This window comes from Rhinatrema bivittatum, chromosome 2, assembly GCF_901001135.1.
Source record: "Rhinatrema bivittatum chromosome 2, aRhiBiv1.1, whole genome shotgun sequence".
Taxonomy (NCBI): Eukaryota; Metazoa; Chordata; class Amphibia; order Gymnophiona; family Rhinatrematidae; genus Rhinatrema; species Rhinatrema bivittatum.
In genome coordinates, this window is record NC_042616.1 from 594800506 (window position 1) to 594818703 (window position 18198).

General features: G+C 42.4%; 1 protein-coding gene across 1 annotated transcript in view; it reads right to left on the minus strand.

The window, feature by feature from the left end:
* The window catches only part of ROCK1 (Rho associated coiled-coil containing protein kinase 1), a 491909-nt gene that overhangs the window by 2197 nt on the left and 471514 nt on the right, over nt 1-18198 (minus strand). The window contains 5 exon segments of the mRNA XM_029591102.1: nt 2918-3122; nt 7097-7358; nt 7869-7947; nt 9577-9665; nt 11987-12057. Of these exon segments, the coding sequence (XP_029446962.1) occupies nt 2918-3122; nt 7097-7358; nt 7869-7947; nt 9577-9665; nt 11987-12057 (706 nt within the window).

Sequence of the window (18198 nt, forward strand, 5' to 3'; positions counted from 1 at the left end):
TGCCAGGTCTCTGGGTCTCTTGGGAAACAAGAGAAAGCACAGGGACTCTGTTTACTGCTCCAGCCCCTGTCCTTCATGGAGCCTGCAGGGAACCTGAGGGGAGGGGCTGGAGAAGAGAGCAGAGCAATTGTTTTCTGCTTGGCAGTGTCTGCTCCAAATTTACTCCTTCCCTTCCTCATAAAGCTTACAGGAAACAGGAGGAGAGGAATGAACCTGGAGCAAACACTGCAGGCAGCTTGTGGGAAGAAACTGGAGAGGGGATGCAACACAACACAGCTCAGTCTGCAGCTGTGATTCTAGGATTTGGGATTCTGGACTCAGCTGAGGACAGAGTGAGGGTGCACAAGACAGGGATCTGTGAGATATGGGGTGGGAGTAAAAAAATGTGCTAGGGTCAAGGAGGAAGAAAGGGAAATAATGTGGGGGATCATGCCTGGAGTGGGGGAAAAAGAGGGATGTGGTGGGAGGAGAGAAAGTGTATGTGTGGACTAACCGTGTGTGTGTGTGGAGCAGGAGAGATGTAGGTGTGTGGAAGAGAGAAAGCAGATACACAATATTTCCCCTCCCACCACTATTCAACAGCAATCTCAGGGTGACTACAAAAGTACTCAAAAGTTCCCAGACAGAGGTATCACAGAATGTAAATATACATTTAATTCCAGCTCATCTGGAGAAAATAGTAGTTCTCATACTAGGGTCTTATGGATTATCTTATAAAACCATCACAATGTAAAGCCTCAACACTAATAAACAGGCTTCTTGGCACTTAAGCTATATTAGAAAAGGTGAAGTTGAAATTATAGCTCAGAAACAAAGAATGTTTTTGAAAATTGCAAGAAAATAATTTACAATATAAGGAATCCTTGAATATTTATGTAAAAGGTAAATCACTGGAAGAGTCATTGGATATGATTATACAGTATAAAAGATTAGAAATATAAATTGCTGTGATTACTTCTAATGGATTGATGGAAACAAATTGGGTTAATAGAATAAAGGACAGAAGATCAAGAATTTTTTTGTCACAAGATGGTAAAAGTCATACTTTATAGGCACAAAGTAAAGTGATTATTAAAGAAATGTTAATTTGTACTGTAAATTGGAAGATTAGAAAACTGCATAGGTACATTAATTTTAAAATTTTGTAAGTTTTCAAACACTGCAAAATGAAGCTCGCAATTTAAAAGATATTGTTTGTAATTACTTTAAATATATCTTTGGAATTGAGGAACCTATTTTAGTAATTGGTAAAGCTTTTCTTTCCTTTACACGAATGACAGGAGCCTAAATTGATATCTAATACTCAAAGCTCAATTGTAATATGAAACATTAGAACATTAGATCTTAAAGGGTTATTTATTCCTTATATTTGTATTTGATTGAGAATGGATGATGTCTGACTCAGTTACAGCAAGATGTTTTATATGAAAGCCATAAGGTCTTGGTTTTTCCACATGTATCAAGAGCTATACAAGTTGAACACAAGTGATTTTTTTATTTTTTTATCTATGAAATAGGAAGCTCTTGATTTTAAAACCAAATTTTGATATTATATCATTGTAAATGTACAATTGCAATAATGGTTAAACAATATATATATTTTGATCAAGGTTAGCTTAAGGAATATTTGTCTAGTCTGTTCTACTCCAGATAGGATGAATTATTTGTTGAAGACTGATTTAGTACAATTGAATTTATAAATGACATATGGTCTATAATTTTACAAGAGTATATGTTTTAGGAATTTGTTAATATCTATTGCATCTTTATTAATTTTGTGGCATTTATAAAGGATACTCTTGGGGTTTTCTATTTTTCCAGATCTGAGTATTTATTTATTTTTTATTTAACAGTTTTTTATACAGACCTTCATAGTAGATAACCATATCGGATCGGTTTACAAATAACAGAGGGTGTAACTGAAGGAACAATTCAGGTAAACACTCTAGTAGAGTGCATGTAAATATGTTTTTACACACATACACACAGTTTTTTTCCTATGTAGCACATTATTATTACTCTTAATTTGAATTAGTTTGGTCTCGTTAACTGGTAGAATTTACTGCAAGTAAGAATTACAAATTGTAATATCTTAATTTGGTTTGGATCGTAGTTCTACCATTTAATAATTATCAAATTAGCTATGCAAAACATTTTTGTATATTATATTTTAAGTGGAGATACATCGTCACAAACTAAAGTGTTAAGAAATCAAACCCACAAGAAGAACTGGTAAGTTGGTTCTCATTTTAATATGAGAAATGCACATGAATGAGCAAGTAAAACGAACTATGGAATTCAGTACATTGTCAACAAGAGATCCTTATAAATTCTAAATATAAAGGGGTAGATTTTCAAAAGGGTTACGTGTGTAAGATACGCGTATGCCCCGGGGCTTTCGAAAATGGGTGGATCGGGGTTGGGGTCGTGGTGGTGGTATGGGGGCGGGGACAGGGCGTGGAGGCAGTCCGGGGCGGAGGCATTCCCAAGTCCTCTGGCACATCGGCCGTGCCGGAGGTGCTGCCAGAAACGTAACTCCATCAAATAAGGTAGGGGGGGATTTAGGTAGGGCCGGGGGGGGGGGGGGTTTGGTTAGATAGGGGAAGGGAGGGAAAGATGGGGGGGGGGGGGAAATCCATAAAAAGTTCCCTCCAAGGCTGCTTCGATTTTGGAGCAGCCTTGGAGGGAAGGGGGAAAGCCATCGGGGCTCCCCTTGGGCTCGGCGTGCGCAAGGTGCACCCCCTTGTGCGTGCTGACACAGGATTTTATAACATGCGCGCAGTAGCGCGCGCATGTTATAAAATTGGGTGTACATTTGTGCATGCCGGGTAGCGCGCACAAACGTACCCCACCCCGTGCGTAAAATTTAAAATCGGCCCCAAAGGTTTTATTTCTTCTTTAAGATTTATTTACTCACCTGGCTTTTCCAGATGTGTTTTTGACCACTTTTCGAAATGACTGGTTTGTGGATCTTGTAGAAGTTGTTCTAGGAGAAGCACGGACAAAACTTGTTGGTGGTGTCTTAGGAATCTTCTTCACTAAATGAGTGACCCATTTCTTCTGCTCATCCTGAGAGCATGCCAGCAACAACATATCTCTCGCTGATGTGACATCATAGCTTACTGGAAATGGGAAAACAGAAGCAAGAAACAGCAAATGAAAAATTATCAGCTCACAAAAAATAAAAACGTTAATGAAGATATTAACATAGTATAATTATTAATGCAGAATTATTCTATAATTTAACAAAACATTATATTTTTATCTAATTATTACACATTTTATATTTAGAGTTGACAGCCGCATCTCTATATCAGTGGAAGAATAATATATGGAGAATATTACAATATTTTTGTTGCCATGGTTATTAATGCATACACAATAGACTTTCAATAGTCCTCAACATGATTTTGCCACCAATAAAGAAATGCAAACTAGTTTATTTAAAAAATTTACCGTATTTTTCGCTCCATAAGATGCACTTTTTTCCCCCCAAAAGTGGGGAGAAAATGTCTGTGCGTCTTATGGAGAGAATGTAGCATCTCTCCCTCTTGCGCGCCGTCCCCTTCCTCCTCCCCCCAACTCAGCTCAATCCGCATGGCGGTGCAGGTCAAATGCACACCGCCCTCACGACCCTCTGGTGCGTCTGGACAGATGCGAGGGAGATGGCCCGCGCCAACCATGGGCCCCAATGCTGTGTGTCGTCCTCCGCCGGTTAAGCTCAAGCTCCCTGCTGGTCTGCTGCTCCTGGGGCGCACCCCGCCGCCTGTGTATATGCAAGAGAGAGATGGAGCTTGTGTGAGGATATGTGGATGTATGTGCGAGAGAGGGAGCCTGTATGCTTGAGACAGCAGAAGTCAGCATGTGTATGCTTGTCTGAGAGAGAGAGAGAGTCAACGTGTGTGCGCGTGCATGATGCATGCACACCTGAGAGAGTGAGCCAGCATGTCTCTATATGCCTGAGAGAACGGGAGTCAGTGTGTGTGTCTGAAAGCGAGGGAGCAAGTGTGTGTGTGTGTGTGTGTGTATATGTACGCGCGCCTGAGAGAAGGCAGGAGGGAGCCAGTGGATATATGTGTGTCTGTGAGCATGTGAGTTTTGTGTATGTCTGTGTGAGCATGAGAATGAATGTGTGTGTATGAGATGAGGAGAAATTTTGTGCACCTCCCTTCCCTTCCCACTATTCCATGACAATCTCAGGGTGACCAAAGTCAAAGGTTTCTAGGTATGAAGAGTGATTTTTTAAAATTCTTAATGATTTTAATTAATCAGTTATTTGACGTTTTGAAATATTTTATTGGTGTTTGGGAAATTTAAAAAAATGTGAGTTTTTAATTATTGGATGTCAATCTGTATAACAGATGTTTTGAAATATTAATTCTTTTTAGGAGTACGGTTTTACTATAATGATTGATACTTTATATTTCTTGATTTTATTGCTTGATGTTTTCTGAGGAATAGTGATGTTTCTGTTTTTCCATTGTATTACATACAGTTTGATTTGTTGCGGTTTCCGTTCAGTTTTTGTTTTCACTTTTCCATTTATACTTTATGGTCATTTTATTCTGTATTTTGTGAGGGTCTATCTGTGTTCTGCATGAATGAGTGAGGTTAAGTATTCTGCTAACATGTTTCTATGTAGGGATTTATAGCTGCTTGACTTGTTTTCCTAATATGAAGTGTATAGAGCAATTACTATTTACCTGATAATTTCCTTTCCTCTAAGGAAGGCAGGCCAGTCCACACCAGTAGGTTGTGCACTCCTATCAGCAGATGGAGGCAGAGTAAAATTGACTAGCTAACATTAGTGACATATAGCCCTGCCCCAACATCAGCCAGCCAGTATCTCTAGATAAGAAACTGTGGACAAACTGATTATACTTGAACATGACTATTAACCGTCAAGCACTCATGCTTCCAACCACCGGGAAACACTGAGCTTAGCAAAAACGTTAACATCTTAGGGGCTGGTTCTTTCACTTAGCAGTCCTTCAAACAAATCAAAAGAAATAACACTGCATCGTCCGCATATAAAGGATGAACTAAAAACAAGTAGGCAGCCCAGGATGGGTTGTGGATTGGCCTGCCTTTCTTAGAGGAAAGGAAATTATCAGGTAAGGAGTAATTTCTCCTCCCTCTGCACTGAGGCAGGCCAATCCACACAGTGGGATGTACCAAAGCTACTCGTGAAAAGGGTGGGAGGCTGCCTGTGGTCTTGTCAACATGACATGCACGAACACCACGTCCTCCCGAGTCCTAATGTTCAAACAGTAGTGCCTGGAGAAGGTATGTAAGGATGAACATGTTGCTGCACAGCAAATCTCCACAGGAGAAAACAACCAAATCTCTGCCCACGAGACCGCCTGAGCTCTAATGGAATACACCTTGACATGTCTAGATAATGGTATTTCTGCATCAAATAGGCAGCCGAGATGACTTCCTTCACCCAATGGTCTATTGTTATCTGCGTCACCCTTTCCCCTTGTTTACCTCCAACATGGAGCACAAACAGACTATCAGTCTTCCTCGAGGAGCGAGTAACCTTCAAGTACCACATCAGATGCCACTTGACATCCAAGGCATGCAACGAACAATAATTCCGCTCATCTCTATCCCTATCCAGAGTGGGCAAGGAAACAGACTGATTGAAATGAAACTCTGAAACCAGTTTCGGTAAAAAGGAAGATACAGTCCTAAGTTGTACTGCCCCTGGAGTCATTCACTGAAAAGGCTCACAGCAAGAAAGAGCCTGTAGCTTGGAAATTTGCCTTGCTGAACAGATTACCATTAGATAAACAGTTTTTAAGGTAAGCAGCTGCAAGGAGAGAGCATGCAGTGGCCGAAATGTAGGATCCACCAAAGTGCGCAATATAAGATTAAGGCCCCAAAGAGGAACTGGTAGATGCAAGGGAGGTCAAAGATGCTTGATTCCCTTCAAGAACCTGGACACATCCGGTCGAAAGGACAAGGGTCTACAATTGACCCGCACCCTATAGCAAGCTCAGAAGGTGCATGAGCTGTTCCTAACTGCTGGCATCAGTTACCGATAAAGTAAAGCACTGCTCCTACTCTGGGCTGCCAACATTCTGAACTAATTCCCACAGGCTAACATCATCAAAGGCTGGGTCAATGTTGCCTGTGTTAGCATGTCAAAAGAGACATTTTGAGCCTAGCCTTTACTGATGATGTCAGGTTGGGGAGGCATTTCACAGAGTTGGTCACATGGCATCAGCAAATTTTCTCATGCTCCACCAACTTCAGCAATCACCCAACGTCCCTGTATTCCTCCAATATCAAAGGACCTTCACTGGCTACAAAGCGAGCAAAGGGTTAAATTTAAATTTTAACTCTGGGGCATCAAAGTATTTATGGGGCTAGCCTAAAGTATTTAAAGTAAATACTACTTAAATGATCCAGCACGCCTGCTATGTTCTTCAGGACAGCAATTATTAAATTTCCAGGTGGCATCATCAGGCTCAATGCACTTCTGGTCGTTCATTATCTTTGATAGCTCCCACTCTTTGGAATGATCTCCCTGGGAGCTTGTGGCAGCAGACAGACTGTAATTGCTTCAAGAAAGTCTAAAGGCAGAATTATTCAGTAAGGAATTTATAAATCGATTTTATGTAAGCTGTTCTTTTTATATTATACTGTTATGTATTTTTTAAGATTGTGATCCACTTTAAACAGTTTTCTGGTAATAAGGCAGACAATAAATCCTGGCAAATAAATATATCTTTGACAATTTTGGAAACCTTGACTGAATGGTCAATAAAAGTGTTTCAGTGTTTAGAAACTTTCGAAAACCAAATTGGTAGCGATCAAGAATGGCATTACCTTCAATAAAGTCTATCAACTGTCGTAATATCACTGATTCAATAATCTTTGCCAGAAAAGGTAAAGAACTAGGCCAGAAATTCCAAAAATTATAGACCTCTAATTTTCAGAAGTGGCTGAACAGAAGCTCACTTTAAGTGGAATGGCAATTTGTGAATTTTAAGAAATGTTTACATTTGGCAAGTTCCCTATGACAGTGGAAAGTCAACCAATAATTTATTTTAAAATGTACAAGAACATACTGGGTATATAAATTTACCTTTGCATGGTGTAATTAAGTCCTCTTTTCTATCCAAATGATCTTTATGGCACTTGACATGGCACTGTCGACACTCTAGGGCAGGCGGTGGTTTAAAGACATGCCAAAGAGGTTTGGCACAAGCCTCACAGTTGGCTGGAAAATGGTACAGTGTAGGAATGAACTCATGACCTTTGTGATTTAGAAAATTAGTCTTCTCAGGTTGTTGAAGTGGCTCCAATTCCACATCTTTCCTACATTCACCTTCATTGGCATAAAGAATCTGTCAAATAATAAGAGATCTTTAAGTTACGATATCGTATCCACAAAAAAAGTAGATTTCTGTTCTAATATGACAGTCTTTGCAGTGAACAGTTGAATTTACATGAGTTTCCAGTGCAGCAGCTTTCCTAATCTACATTTGTACTGCATTTATTTTCAAGAATCTGTTTTTCCTACAATGTGGGGCAGGCCTCTGCCCTCACAGGATTTATATAAAGACTTTGAATCGCCAACATTTTCTCATATAGACATTTTGGGATTGTTTCACTTTTCAATATATGGTGATAGCTAATTCTTCCTTATATTGTTATATGTTATATAACTTAATTGTGAAAAATCATTAAACAGATTTTTGTTATTTTCATGTTATTTTTTATAATGTTACTATTTCTTTGTATGTATACACATCAGGAACACTAGTAAGCATATTTACTGCCTTATATTTCTGTACTATATACACACATTGCACATTTTTCATATATTTTATTTACAGAATCTAGGTTTTTGTTACCTGGAATATTCTAGGGATTTCTTCAGTTTCAGCTCTATATACATCTCCTTGAGTTACAGGTCTGACATGGAAGAGTTTACTATAATTACAAAAAAATAAAAAAGAATAAAAGGGGTAAAATTAATATTCTTTTAAAAAGTGCATCTTTTTTTATCTCATTTCAAAGCTCAATTTAAAGCAGGTATGAAAAGCTCCAGTGATCACGCTGATCGTTAATTTCATTACTCATGAGCGGACGTGGAGACGTTCTGCTCTACATTAGGTCCGCAGCAACAGGCAAGAGTCAGCACGGGCCTCACCCAGGTCCGCAATTATCAGAGATCACCGCGCCTATTGCAAACAATAATACAACATATGAGCGGACGCGTGGAGGTGGTCAGCACGGGCCTCCTTTAGGTCCGATCTTGGCGATAGCGAGTACGGTGTGAATGCCAAAATAAATTCCGAAATGAACAAAATTAAAATAAAAATTAATATAATAAAAATTAACATGAAAGATCAGGAACCAAAAATCAATAAAAAGAGGGCTTGATAATTGGACTCAAATCTGGAAACAGAGTAACGAGAAGCAGGGTGGAGAGCACAGGCAATTAAAATCAATTAAGAACACCGGTGGCAGCCTCAGCTTGGGAGAGACAGAGGGGTGTTAGCTCGCGGTGAGTACAAAAGTAAGCAGAATAGGTAGAGACGCCTGAGATGCAGATGGAAGGTGTCGTCCACGGTTACACGCATAGCACAAAAAGTAAGTGTCAATAACTTCCGGGTGGTAGACAATAGGGTCATGCTTAGAGTAGGTTACGAGAATGATGCATTTTAATTTCTTTGTATGTGTTTAAAGATGTCGATACTGTGAACCCTGTCTGGACACAGTAGATTTCCTCCCCGCAGCCTCTGAAGCAGGCACACGGTGCCGAAACATGGCCATTGTCGGGCAGGCAGATCCGAACCCATAAGAAGAAAAGAAGGCGGCGGCCTTGATAAGTATCTCAAATGTAATATGACTAACGCTACCTAATTGTTAGTAGCCTTTCTTCATATTTAGTTTATATAAATTTCTTTGGATTGTGTTCTTGTCTCTCCTCTCTATTTTGAGGACTGGGAAGGTATTGAGTACGATTATATGATTTCATTAAGCATTTTTGAACATTCTTGTGTAAATCAATACTGGTTTTCTATCAAGATTGATCTTGTTTATATGTGTAAATCTATAAATAATTTAAAAAAACAAACAAAAAACTAGAAATGTAAAAACAATATCTAACATATATGAAACCATTGCATATTTTATGCTGCTATAATAAAAATTCTTATTATCAGTCTCATGAAAGGTGGAGACATTCTACTATCCCTATATATGAACTTAGACTCTTTTTTTTATCTTATTTAAATGTCAGATAAAACATGTAAGACTAAAATCCCTTAGTCAGAAGTATGTTTGCTTTTGTGTCCACAACTGCTTATGTAAAATAATTTCTGCAAAAACAGATACAAAGCCTGCTCCAGGCTAGTGAAGATGAACTGATCAAGAGCTTTAAGAGGAGCTCAAGCAATTGTTTCAGCAATTACACTTCTGCAGAGTTTGCAAGATTGTTCTTGAAACTTTGATATCTTCATTACCACAAAAACACTGGGCTCTCTGGAAAATATTCTTTTTAATATGGGAACCCCACCCTCTTTAACAACCTTTAGTAGAGGTAGAATAACTTACTCAATGTCCAGTACCATGGATGGATTTGATTGTTCCTTATCCTGCTCATCATTGTAAAACAAAATTTTTTTGCTGCTCACCACCACATACTAGAGGGTACAAAAAGAAAGGTTAAAATTAAGCAACACCACATCTGAATGAGCATGCTCTTTCTTCTAGAGTATAATAAGTATCCAATGTTTATTCTAGTATCTATATATATACTCTAGATTCATCACATATTAGCAAGAGACTACTTACATAGTTATGCTAATCAAACAGTAAATGTGCTAATGTCTGATCTTCTGTTAAAACAAAAAACCCCCCAAAAACATCAGGCCCTATTCAACTTGTAACCCTTGGAGATATCTTATGTGGCCCAATAACAACCAGCTCTCAGTGGCTCTGGTATGGACTGGCTCCTTTGACCTTATAGGGGACATGGATCTACCATGAAATGCAGAAGTCACACCAGACCAAGTAATTACAAGAGGAGCAAGGAATAAAAGGTTCATTGGCATACTTTTGATGCCGTAGGCTGCTCCCTCCCTCCCACAGGAACATTTTCCCAAGTGGCTTCACTGCCATGGGGCAATTCAGAAGCAGACTCTTATCAGTGATGGCAGTTTGCAAAAATTGGAGCAGTAAGCCAGTCTCTCTCATAGTCCTGTCTTTCTCCTGGCAATGCCAACACAATAGACCAAAAGTGATTGTGGCGTACAGTCCTTCTGTACTCACACACTGCTCCTGTAGGAGCCATTTACTACAGAAAGGAGCCCCTACATATATAGGGAACAGTGTTTGGACGTGTGGGGTGGGAAAGCCAGCTGAGCTGGTAGTCAGCATGACGCCACCAACAGATAGGGGAATATGAGTGCAGAGGAAAGATTTTGCTGTCTTAGTCCATTGTCCATATGGTAGTGCTGACTCTCATTAAGGCATCTCCACTCATGTGGAAGAGGCAGCACTGGGCTCGGCCTCTACTCAGGGGGGGAAGTATGTCTGCATCCCCATGTCAGGATGGAGAGGCCTTAACAGGTCCAGCCCCATGTCAAGCTACCGCATGGGAGAAAGCCTGCATTTATTCTAGCTCTGCAGAAGAAAGTTTCAGAAGGACTATAGGACAGTAACGATACAGAGAAATTATGGAATGAATATGAGAGAACCAAAGGGATGAGGAAGAGCCATGGAGACAGAGAGTAGAGGGAATTGTGTGGTGATCTTTGTGAGAGAAAAGTGATAGAAAACCTGGTTGTAAAAGTGAGGGTGGGTGTCACAATTCAGGCTAGATGCAAGCAATGGAGATGGGAAAGCGAGAGAACCAAGGGGGAATATATGGAGAGAAGAAGAATGCGTGGTATATGAAGGGAGAAAAGGATCATAGGGGAAATGGTAAGGAGATAACATGGTGAAAAAAATCTAGTATGAAAGGGTGAGACAAAAATGAGACCGATTAAATTGTTTGGCAACCGATTTGAAAAAAGCTGGAACAGTTTCCATGTTGGGAAGGGAGGTGTCGAACATGGAAACTGTAGGGAAGGGAAGTGTCGAACATGGACGGGGGACTGAGGTGAATTTGGACATGGAAGAGAGAGGAGCTGAAGGACTATGTTGGGCATGAAGGAGAGAGGGTTAAGAAAATAAGAAATGCCATACTGGGTCAGACCAAGGGTCCATCAAGCCCAGTATCCTGTTTCCAACAGTGGCCAATCCAAGTTACAAATAGCTGGAACGTATCCAAACATTAGATTAATCACAAGCTACTATTGCTTATTAATTACCGTAATAGCAGTTTATGGATTTTTCCTCTAGGAACTTATCCAAATCTTTTTTAAACCCAGTTACAAAGAAGGTACAGCACTGCATGTGTCTAGTAGTGCTTTAGAAATGGTAAGTAGTAATAGCTGTACAGGGCTTCTAATTCTAAAAACTTTCTGCTTTATGGAGGTGTTTATGTAGTCCCCAGCCAAGACTGTACCAACCATGACTTAGGGCAGTGATTCCCAAACCTGTCCTGGAAGACCCCCAAAGCCAGTAGCATGCAAATTTTATCTCATGCATATTCACTGTGGATTTCTTGAACATCTGAATGGCTGAAGATCCCCAGAACAGTTTTGGACACCTTTGACTTACAGTTTTCCAAGAGTACAAAACTGAAGCAATCCCTTCATAAAAAGGATCCACTAAATCTCTATTGGAAGTGTTACACAGCTCTGAAGAAATCACAATAGATGATTTTGAAAAGTTGGCTATACAGAACAATAAAATATTTTGTTATATAAGAATTTAACACACATTTGTAATTAACCCAGTTAATATTATCCTAAGCAATAGCATCTTTCCTAGGTGGAAGTAATAAATATTTGCCTGTCTTTAAACATCAAATACGATGAAAAACATTTAAAAAGCATATGCAATAATCTGCTAGTACCTGCTTTTTCCATCCATATCGTTTTATATTTCCTTTGTTTGGAACTGAAAGCCAACCCTCAATTCTAGATTCTAGGTAAAAAAAAAAAAAGTTTATAAATTTAAAATTAACAGTGATTTGCCACAGTAGTGGTGTAACAAGTGCAGAAAATGCAGAGGATGCATCATGCTGTAAAAGGCAGAACTTAAAGCACAGCTGAACAAAAACAAACACACATATACCCACAGAAAAATACTATTTCATGCTCCATCACAAATTAAACATTTATGTGACAACATAGACGTTTGCATAATACCAAAATGTTTTCCAGAAGACCTGACATATGAATGCAACAAGAAAACTCTTTAAAAATTTCAAAACAAAAATAGCCAGGCAAAACGTATTTAATAATGTATTGCAGTTTAGCTAGGATAACACTGTGAAATCATCATTTAAAAAAATGTACCATATAGGTCTGTAAACAGAAAATTAGCAGGAAAATGCAGCCAGTGAACCAAACTGGAAGCACGGTTTAAAAACCAAAAAAATCAAGCAGCGAAAGATATACCAATGCCCCATTTACTCACAGACGACAAGAATACAGTAGAAGATAAATAAATAAGGAATGCAGGAAGAGTCAACTAGATATAAAGAACAAGAGACAGGGACGTTTCAGTTTTCAGACAATGATTTTTGGATGAGTACTGCAGTAATATGTTTTACACAACACAGATACTAAAAAAGTTTAAAGTTCAAGAAAACGTAACAATGTTAGCTTTGTATCATGTTACTCACAATCATCCCAGAAAACTGGGGATTATCTAAATATTCTCCAAAAATGAACTTATACAATTGCATTATTTTGTTCATACCATCTGATGCTTTTCTTGTTCTATTTATTTCTTCCATCAAAAGTGATCATTTAGTTATTTAAACAAATTTCTTGAACACGCTATCTACAATTCTATGTTAAGTAAGAGCTTTATTAAACCTGTAGCAGCCAGGATCTATATATTCTGTTCAATTTATAGATGTAATTATTTTATGCAAGTCAGAGGAACATACTTTCCAGCTGCGCTCTACCACTTCAATAAACTACAGAGAATCCAAACATGATACAGGTACAGATATACCCCTTTAGATTTCACTGTTAATATATTGACATGCACAGATTTCTAAAAGTGGACTAGAAGAGTAGCAGAGTGGTTAGAACAGAAGACTGAGAGTCATGGAAACCAGGGTTCAAATCTCACTTCTCTACTGATGTTCCTTGTGACTTCGGGCAATGTACTCTCAGCCTAGCTTGATGCACTCTTTACCTAGCTGCTATCAAGTTAGGTCGACGGTACAATGTACCAATCTCATTTTTGTGTACCTTTTATCACTCTAAATCACGTAAAATCTTTACTGATGGTAACTATGCTGTTCTTACCTCAGACTGTGCATGCAAAACTGTGCCCCAAAACCTAGCACACCACCAAAACCTCAGCCCGAGTTACTACTTGCCCCTCTTACAGTGGTATAAATAGTTAACTTATATGAGAACCTTATAAAGAGTCTCTCTCCCTCTCTCTTGCCAGCAGCCCAAAATGTGATAAAGACCTGTCTGGGCACTTCTCAGCATGCGGGTGCGATAAATTTAATGTGCATTGCAGTAAAATAGCTACGCGATGCAGTATCAGGAAAATTACCCTAACCATGTCCCTTTTTTTCTATCGTGGACATTATTCTTACGAAATTTATAGCAAAATGATAAATCTAGGTCTTATATTGTGAGCTCTCGGTGGGGGGCAGGGAAATATCTGAAATATAATTCTCACACAGCTCAGGTTTGGAAAGATGAGTTAATCTAACATCTCAATGGTAAAGCTAGTATTAATCCTGCCAAAATACAGAGCTATATAATGTAACAAAATTTCATACAGAATAAAATCTGTTAAAATATCCTAAAGTATATACAAATTAAGAAATAGTAACTGATTTCTGAGTAGATGTAAGGGATAGCAGAGTTGCTTACCTGTAACAGGTGTTCTCCCAGGACAGCAGGATGTTAGTCCTCACAGATGGGTGACATCATCAGATGGAGCCCTGACATGGAACACTTCAGTCAAAGTTTCTAGAACTTTGACTGGCACATTGAGCATGCCCAGCATGCCACTAACTTCTTGGCCACACAGGTCAAGGTCCCCTTCTGTCTCGTTTTATAGCAAAAAGCATGAGGGAAAAATAAAATAAGAAAACGTAAGCGAAACCCAACTCTGCTGTCCTGGGAGAACATCCTGCTGTCCTGGGAGAACACCTGTTACAGGTAAGCAACTCTGCTTTCTCCCAGGACAAGCAGGATGGTAGTCCTCACAGATGGGTGAATAGCAAGCTAAAGGCTGTCCCTGGAACACTCCGGGCAACAAGCACCCCAATAACATGCTACAGGCACAACAACAGGGGTGCTGTTGGCAACAACGGGGCAGCCTGAATATCATACTGGGTCCTAGGTAGGAAGAGTTGGGTTGTTATACTGGAAACAGATTATGGAGGACAGACTGGCCAAAGATGCTATCCTGTCGACTATCTTGATCCAGACAGTAATGGGCTATGAAAGTGTGAAGGGAACTCCATGTCGCGGCTGTGCAGATTTCGGAAATAGGGACTGCCTGGAAGTGTGCCACTGACGCTGCCATGGCCCCGAGTGTGCTTTCACTCGGCCCTCAAGCGGAAAGCCTGTTTGCTGGTAGCAGAAAGCAATACAGTCTGCCAACCAACTGGAGAGGGTGTGCTTGCCCACCGAAACTCCCAGTCTATTCTTGTCGAAGGAGACAAAGAGTTGGGTGGACTGCCTGTGGGCTGCGGTCCGGTCTAGATAAAAGGCGAGAGCATGTTTGCAGTCCAATGTGTGCAGAGCCTTCTCACACCTGGGTGTGAGTGTGGCCTCGAGAAAAAGGTGGGCAATGCAATGAACTGATTTAGTTGGAAATCAGTCATTATCGTAGGCAGGAACTTAGGGTGAGGGAGCAGGACCACCCTGTTGGGGAAGAACCTCGTGTAAGGCAGATAGGTCACTAGGGCCTGCAGCTCACTTACTCTGCGAGCAGAAGTAACCGCTACGAGGAAGAGAACTTTCCAAGTGAGATGCTTGAACTCGCAGGAGTGCAGGGGCTCAAACAGAGGCCGCATAAAGCACGTCAGCACTACGTTGAGGTCCCAGGCCACAACAGGAGGATGTAATAGAGGCTTCAGCTGAAGTAAGCCTCGCATGAAGCGCCCTACTAAGGGCTGCACCGAGACTGGGGTGTCACCCACCCCTCGGTGGTAGGTACTAATGGCACTCAGATGTACCTGGATTGAGGTTGTCTGTAGACCAGACTCTGAACAGGCACTAGAGGTAGTCCAAAAGCCTCGGCGTGGGGCAAGAGAAGGGGGTCAAGGCCTTCCTGCGTGCAGCAAGAGGAGAACCTTTTCCACTTTGCCTGATACGATTTCCGCGTGGAAGCCTTTCATGAAGCTACTAGGACCCGCGAGACATTATCAGAAAGGTCGAGGGGCCGTAGTATTAGCCTTTCAACATCCAGGCTGTTAGGGACAGCGACCGGAGGTTCAGGTGGCGCAGCCTGCCCTGATCCTGTGTGATGAGGTCGGGCGAGGTGCCCAGACGAAGGGGTTCCTGGGCAGAGATCGCGGAGAATGGGGAACCAGACCTGACGCAGCCAATGCGGGGCTATGAGGATCATGGAGCCTTGGTCTTGCTGTAGCTTCACAAGAGTCTTGCCTATTAGCGGAATCAGAAGGTACACATATAGGAGACCCGCACTCCAGGAGTGGGTGAAAGCATCCACGGCCGGTCTTCCTCCGTCCCCGTGTAGGGAGCAGAATCAGTCCACCTTGTGGTTCTGCGAGGATGCAAAGAGATCTACGTCCAGCTGACCCCACCGGTGGAAAATTCTGGCCGCTATACAGGGGTTAAGGGACCACTCGTGGTCCGCCACTACATTCTCGGTGCCTGCCAGGTAGATGGCTCGCAGGAGCATGGAACGCGACAGGGCCCAGGCCCATATCTCTGCCGCCTCTTGGCAGAGTATATAGGGGCCTGTGCCCCCCTGTTTTCTCACGTACCACATGGCTACCTGGTTGTCCATCTGGATCAACACAACCTTGTTGGACAGGCAGTCCTGGAATGCGTAGAGGGCATACCGCATCGCCCGGAGTTCTAGGAAGTTTATGTGACAGGCCGCCTTGGCTCTTGACCATATCCCTTGTGTCTGCAGGCCGTTGACATGGGCTCCCCAGCCTAGGTTGGAGGCATCCATGGTCAAGATCACCTGAGCAGCTGGGGTTGGTTATCTGGACAAGTGCAGAGAGTTTCTGAATGGCTTGGTGCCACTGAGACTGCAGGGTCCACTGCGTGACCCTCATGGCTAGGCGGGCCATTAGGGTGACATGCACCGATGATGCCATGTGACCCAGCAACTTCAGGAGCTGGTGGGCGGAGGCCATCCGCCAGCGGTGGATGAATATGGCCAGCCTGGCCAGAGTGGCTATGCGTTCGTTGGGGAGGAATGCCTTGGCCATCGTGGTGGTCAGGTCTGCTCCTATAAAGGTCAATCACTGGGACAGTCAGCTGGGATTTCGGGTAGTTGACAAGAAACCCCAGTGACTGGAGGAGGGTTAGCGTCACATTGAGGGACTAAAGGGCCCCCATCTTTGACGAACTCTTGATGAGCCAATCGTCCAGATATGGGAACACATGTACCCCATTCCGGCGCAAATGTGCTCCCACCATTGCCAGGCACTTCGTGAAGACCCGGGGCACGGAGGCTAGCCTGAAGGGGAGGACCCTGTACTGGAAGTATCAGTGGCCAACTAGAAAGTGCAGATATTTGCGATGAGGTGGAAAAATCGCAATGTGCGCGTAAGCGTCCTGTAGATCCAGAGAGCAGAGCCATTCCCCTTGAAGCAGAAGCGGAAGAAGGGTGCCCAAGGATACCATTCTGAACTGTTCTCTGCGAAGGAACCTGTTTAAGGCTCAGAGACTGAGGATGGGATGGAGGCCACCTGTCCTTTTTGGGATGAAAAAATACTGGCAGTAGAACCCTTGCCCCCGCTGAGACCGAGGAACTGGTTCCACGGTTCTGGACTGTAGCAGGGCTGAGAGTTCTAACTCAAAGGTCGCTGCATGTTCCACAAGGCTCCACACTGAAGAGGGTGGGGAGTCTGGAGGAACATTGAGGAGATTCAGGTGGTAACCGTGAGCTACAATGAACAATACCCATTGGTCAGTGGTTATTGGGAACCTCTGGATGAAGGTCTGAGAACTTTAGCCAGGCCCAGCGTCTGGCATTAATGCCTGCCGCTGAGACCCTTGACGCTGTTTCAAAAATGTCATAGGCCGCCCTCACTTCATGCTTTCCAGCCTCCAATCCTTTTTGGAGGATAGATCCCAGGCCCTCCTGAAACTGCTGTGGCAGGGTCTCCGAGAACTCCTGTATAGCTGGTATTAGCTATGCAAGCGATCAGCATAGAACTCTGGAAAATCCTTTAACCTAAGGCGACTAAGGCTCTTTGGTCTTTTCCTGGAAGGGCGGAGGAGTGAGGGCAGGTTCTCTTTGCCTTTTTTCTGGGCTGATTCCACTACCACCGACGGTGTGGCAACTGGCTCTTCTGAAAACCCAGGGCCTTCTGTACTAGGTAGGTGGCATCCGTCTTTTTATTGACCGGAGGCACTGTACCTGGATGTTCCCACAGATGGTGAAGGAGGTCCAGAAGAACCTCATGTACCGGGACCACCATCACCTCCTTAGGAGAGTCCACAAAGTGTAGGACCTCCAACATTTTGTGGCAGGCGTCTTCCTTTGTTGACAATTGGAAGGGAATGGTTTCCGCCATCTCCCTGATGAAACTAGCAAAGGAGAGATCTTCCGGGGGGGGGGGGGGGGGGGGGGGGGGGGAAGGTTCTGAAAGAAGTTCCTTGGAGGCCTCCAAGGAGTGTTCAGTTCAGAGGAGGTGTCCTCCCATGGGTCACAGGGGGCGTCTTCTTCACCGAAGCACCTGGGACGAGGAGAGAGGCTAAAGTCCAGAGGACGGTGCGCAGGCACCGATGGACGGTAAGGTGGCACCAGCAGCGGTGGTGCCGGGACCACGCAGTCCAGCTCCTATCTAAATGAGTGTGCAGACAAAACCGACCCTGGAGGAGGCAGGCTAGGCGTCACTGGAGCGTCCACAGGAGTCCACGGAGGCTCAGT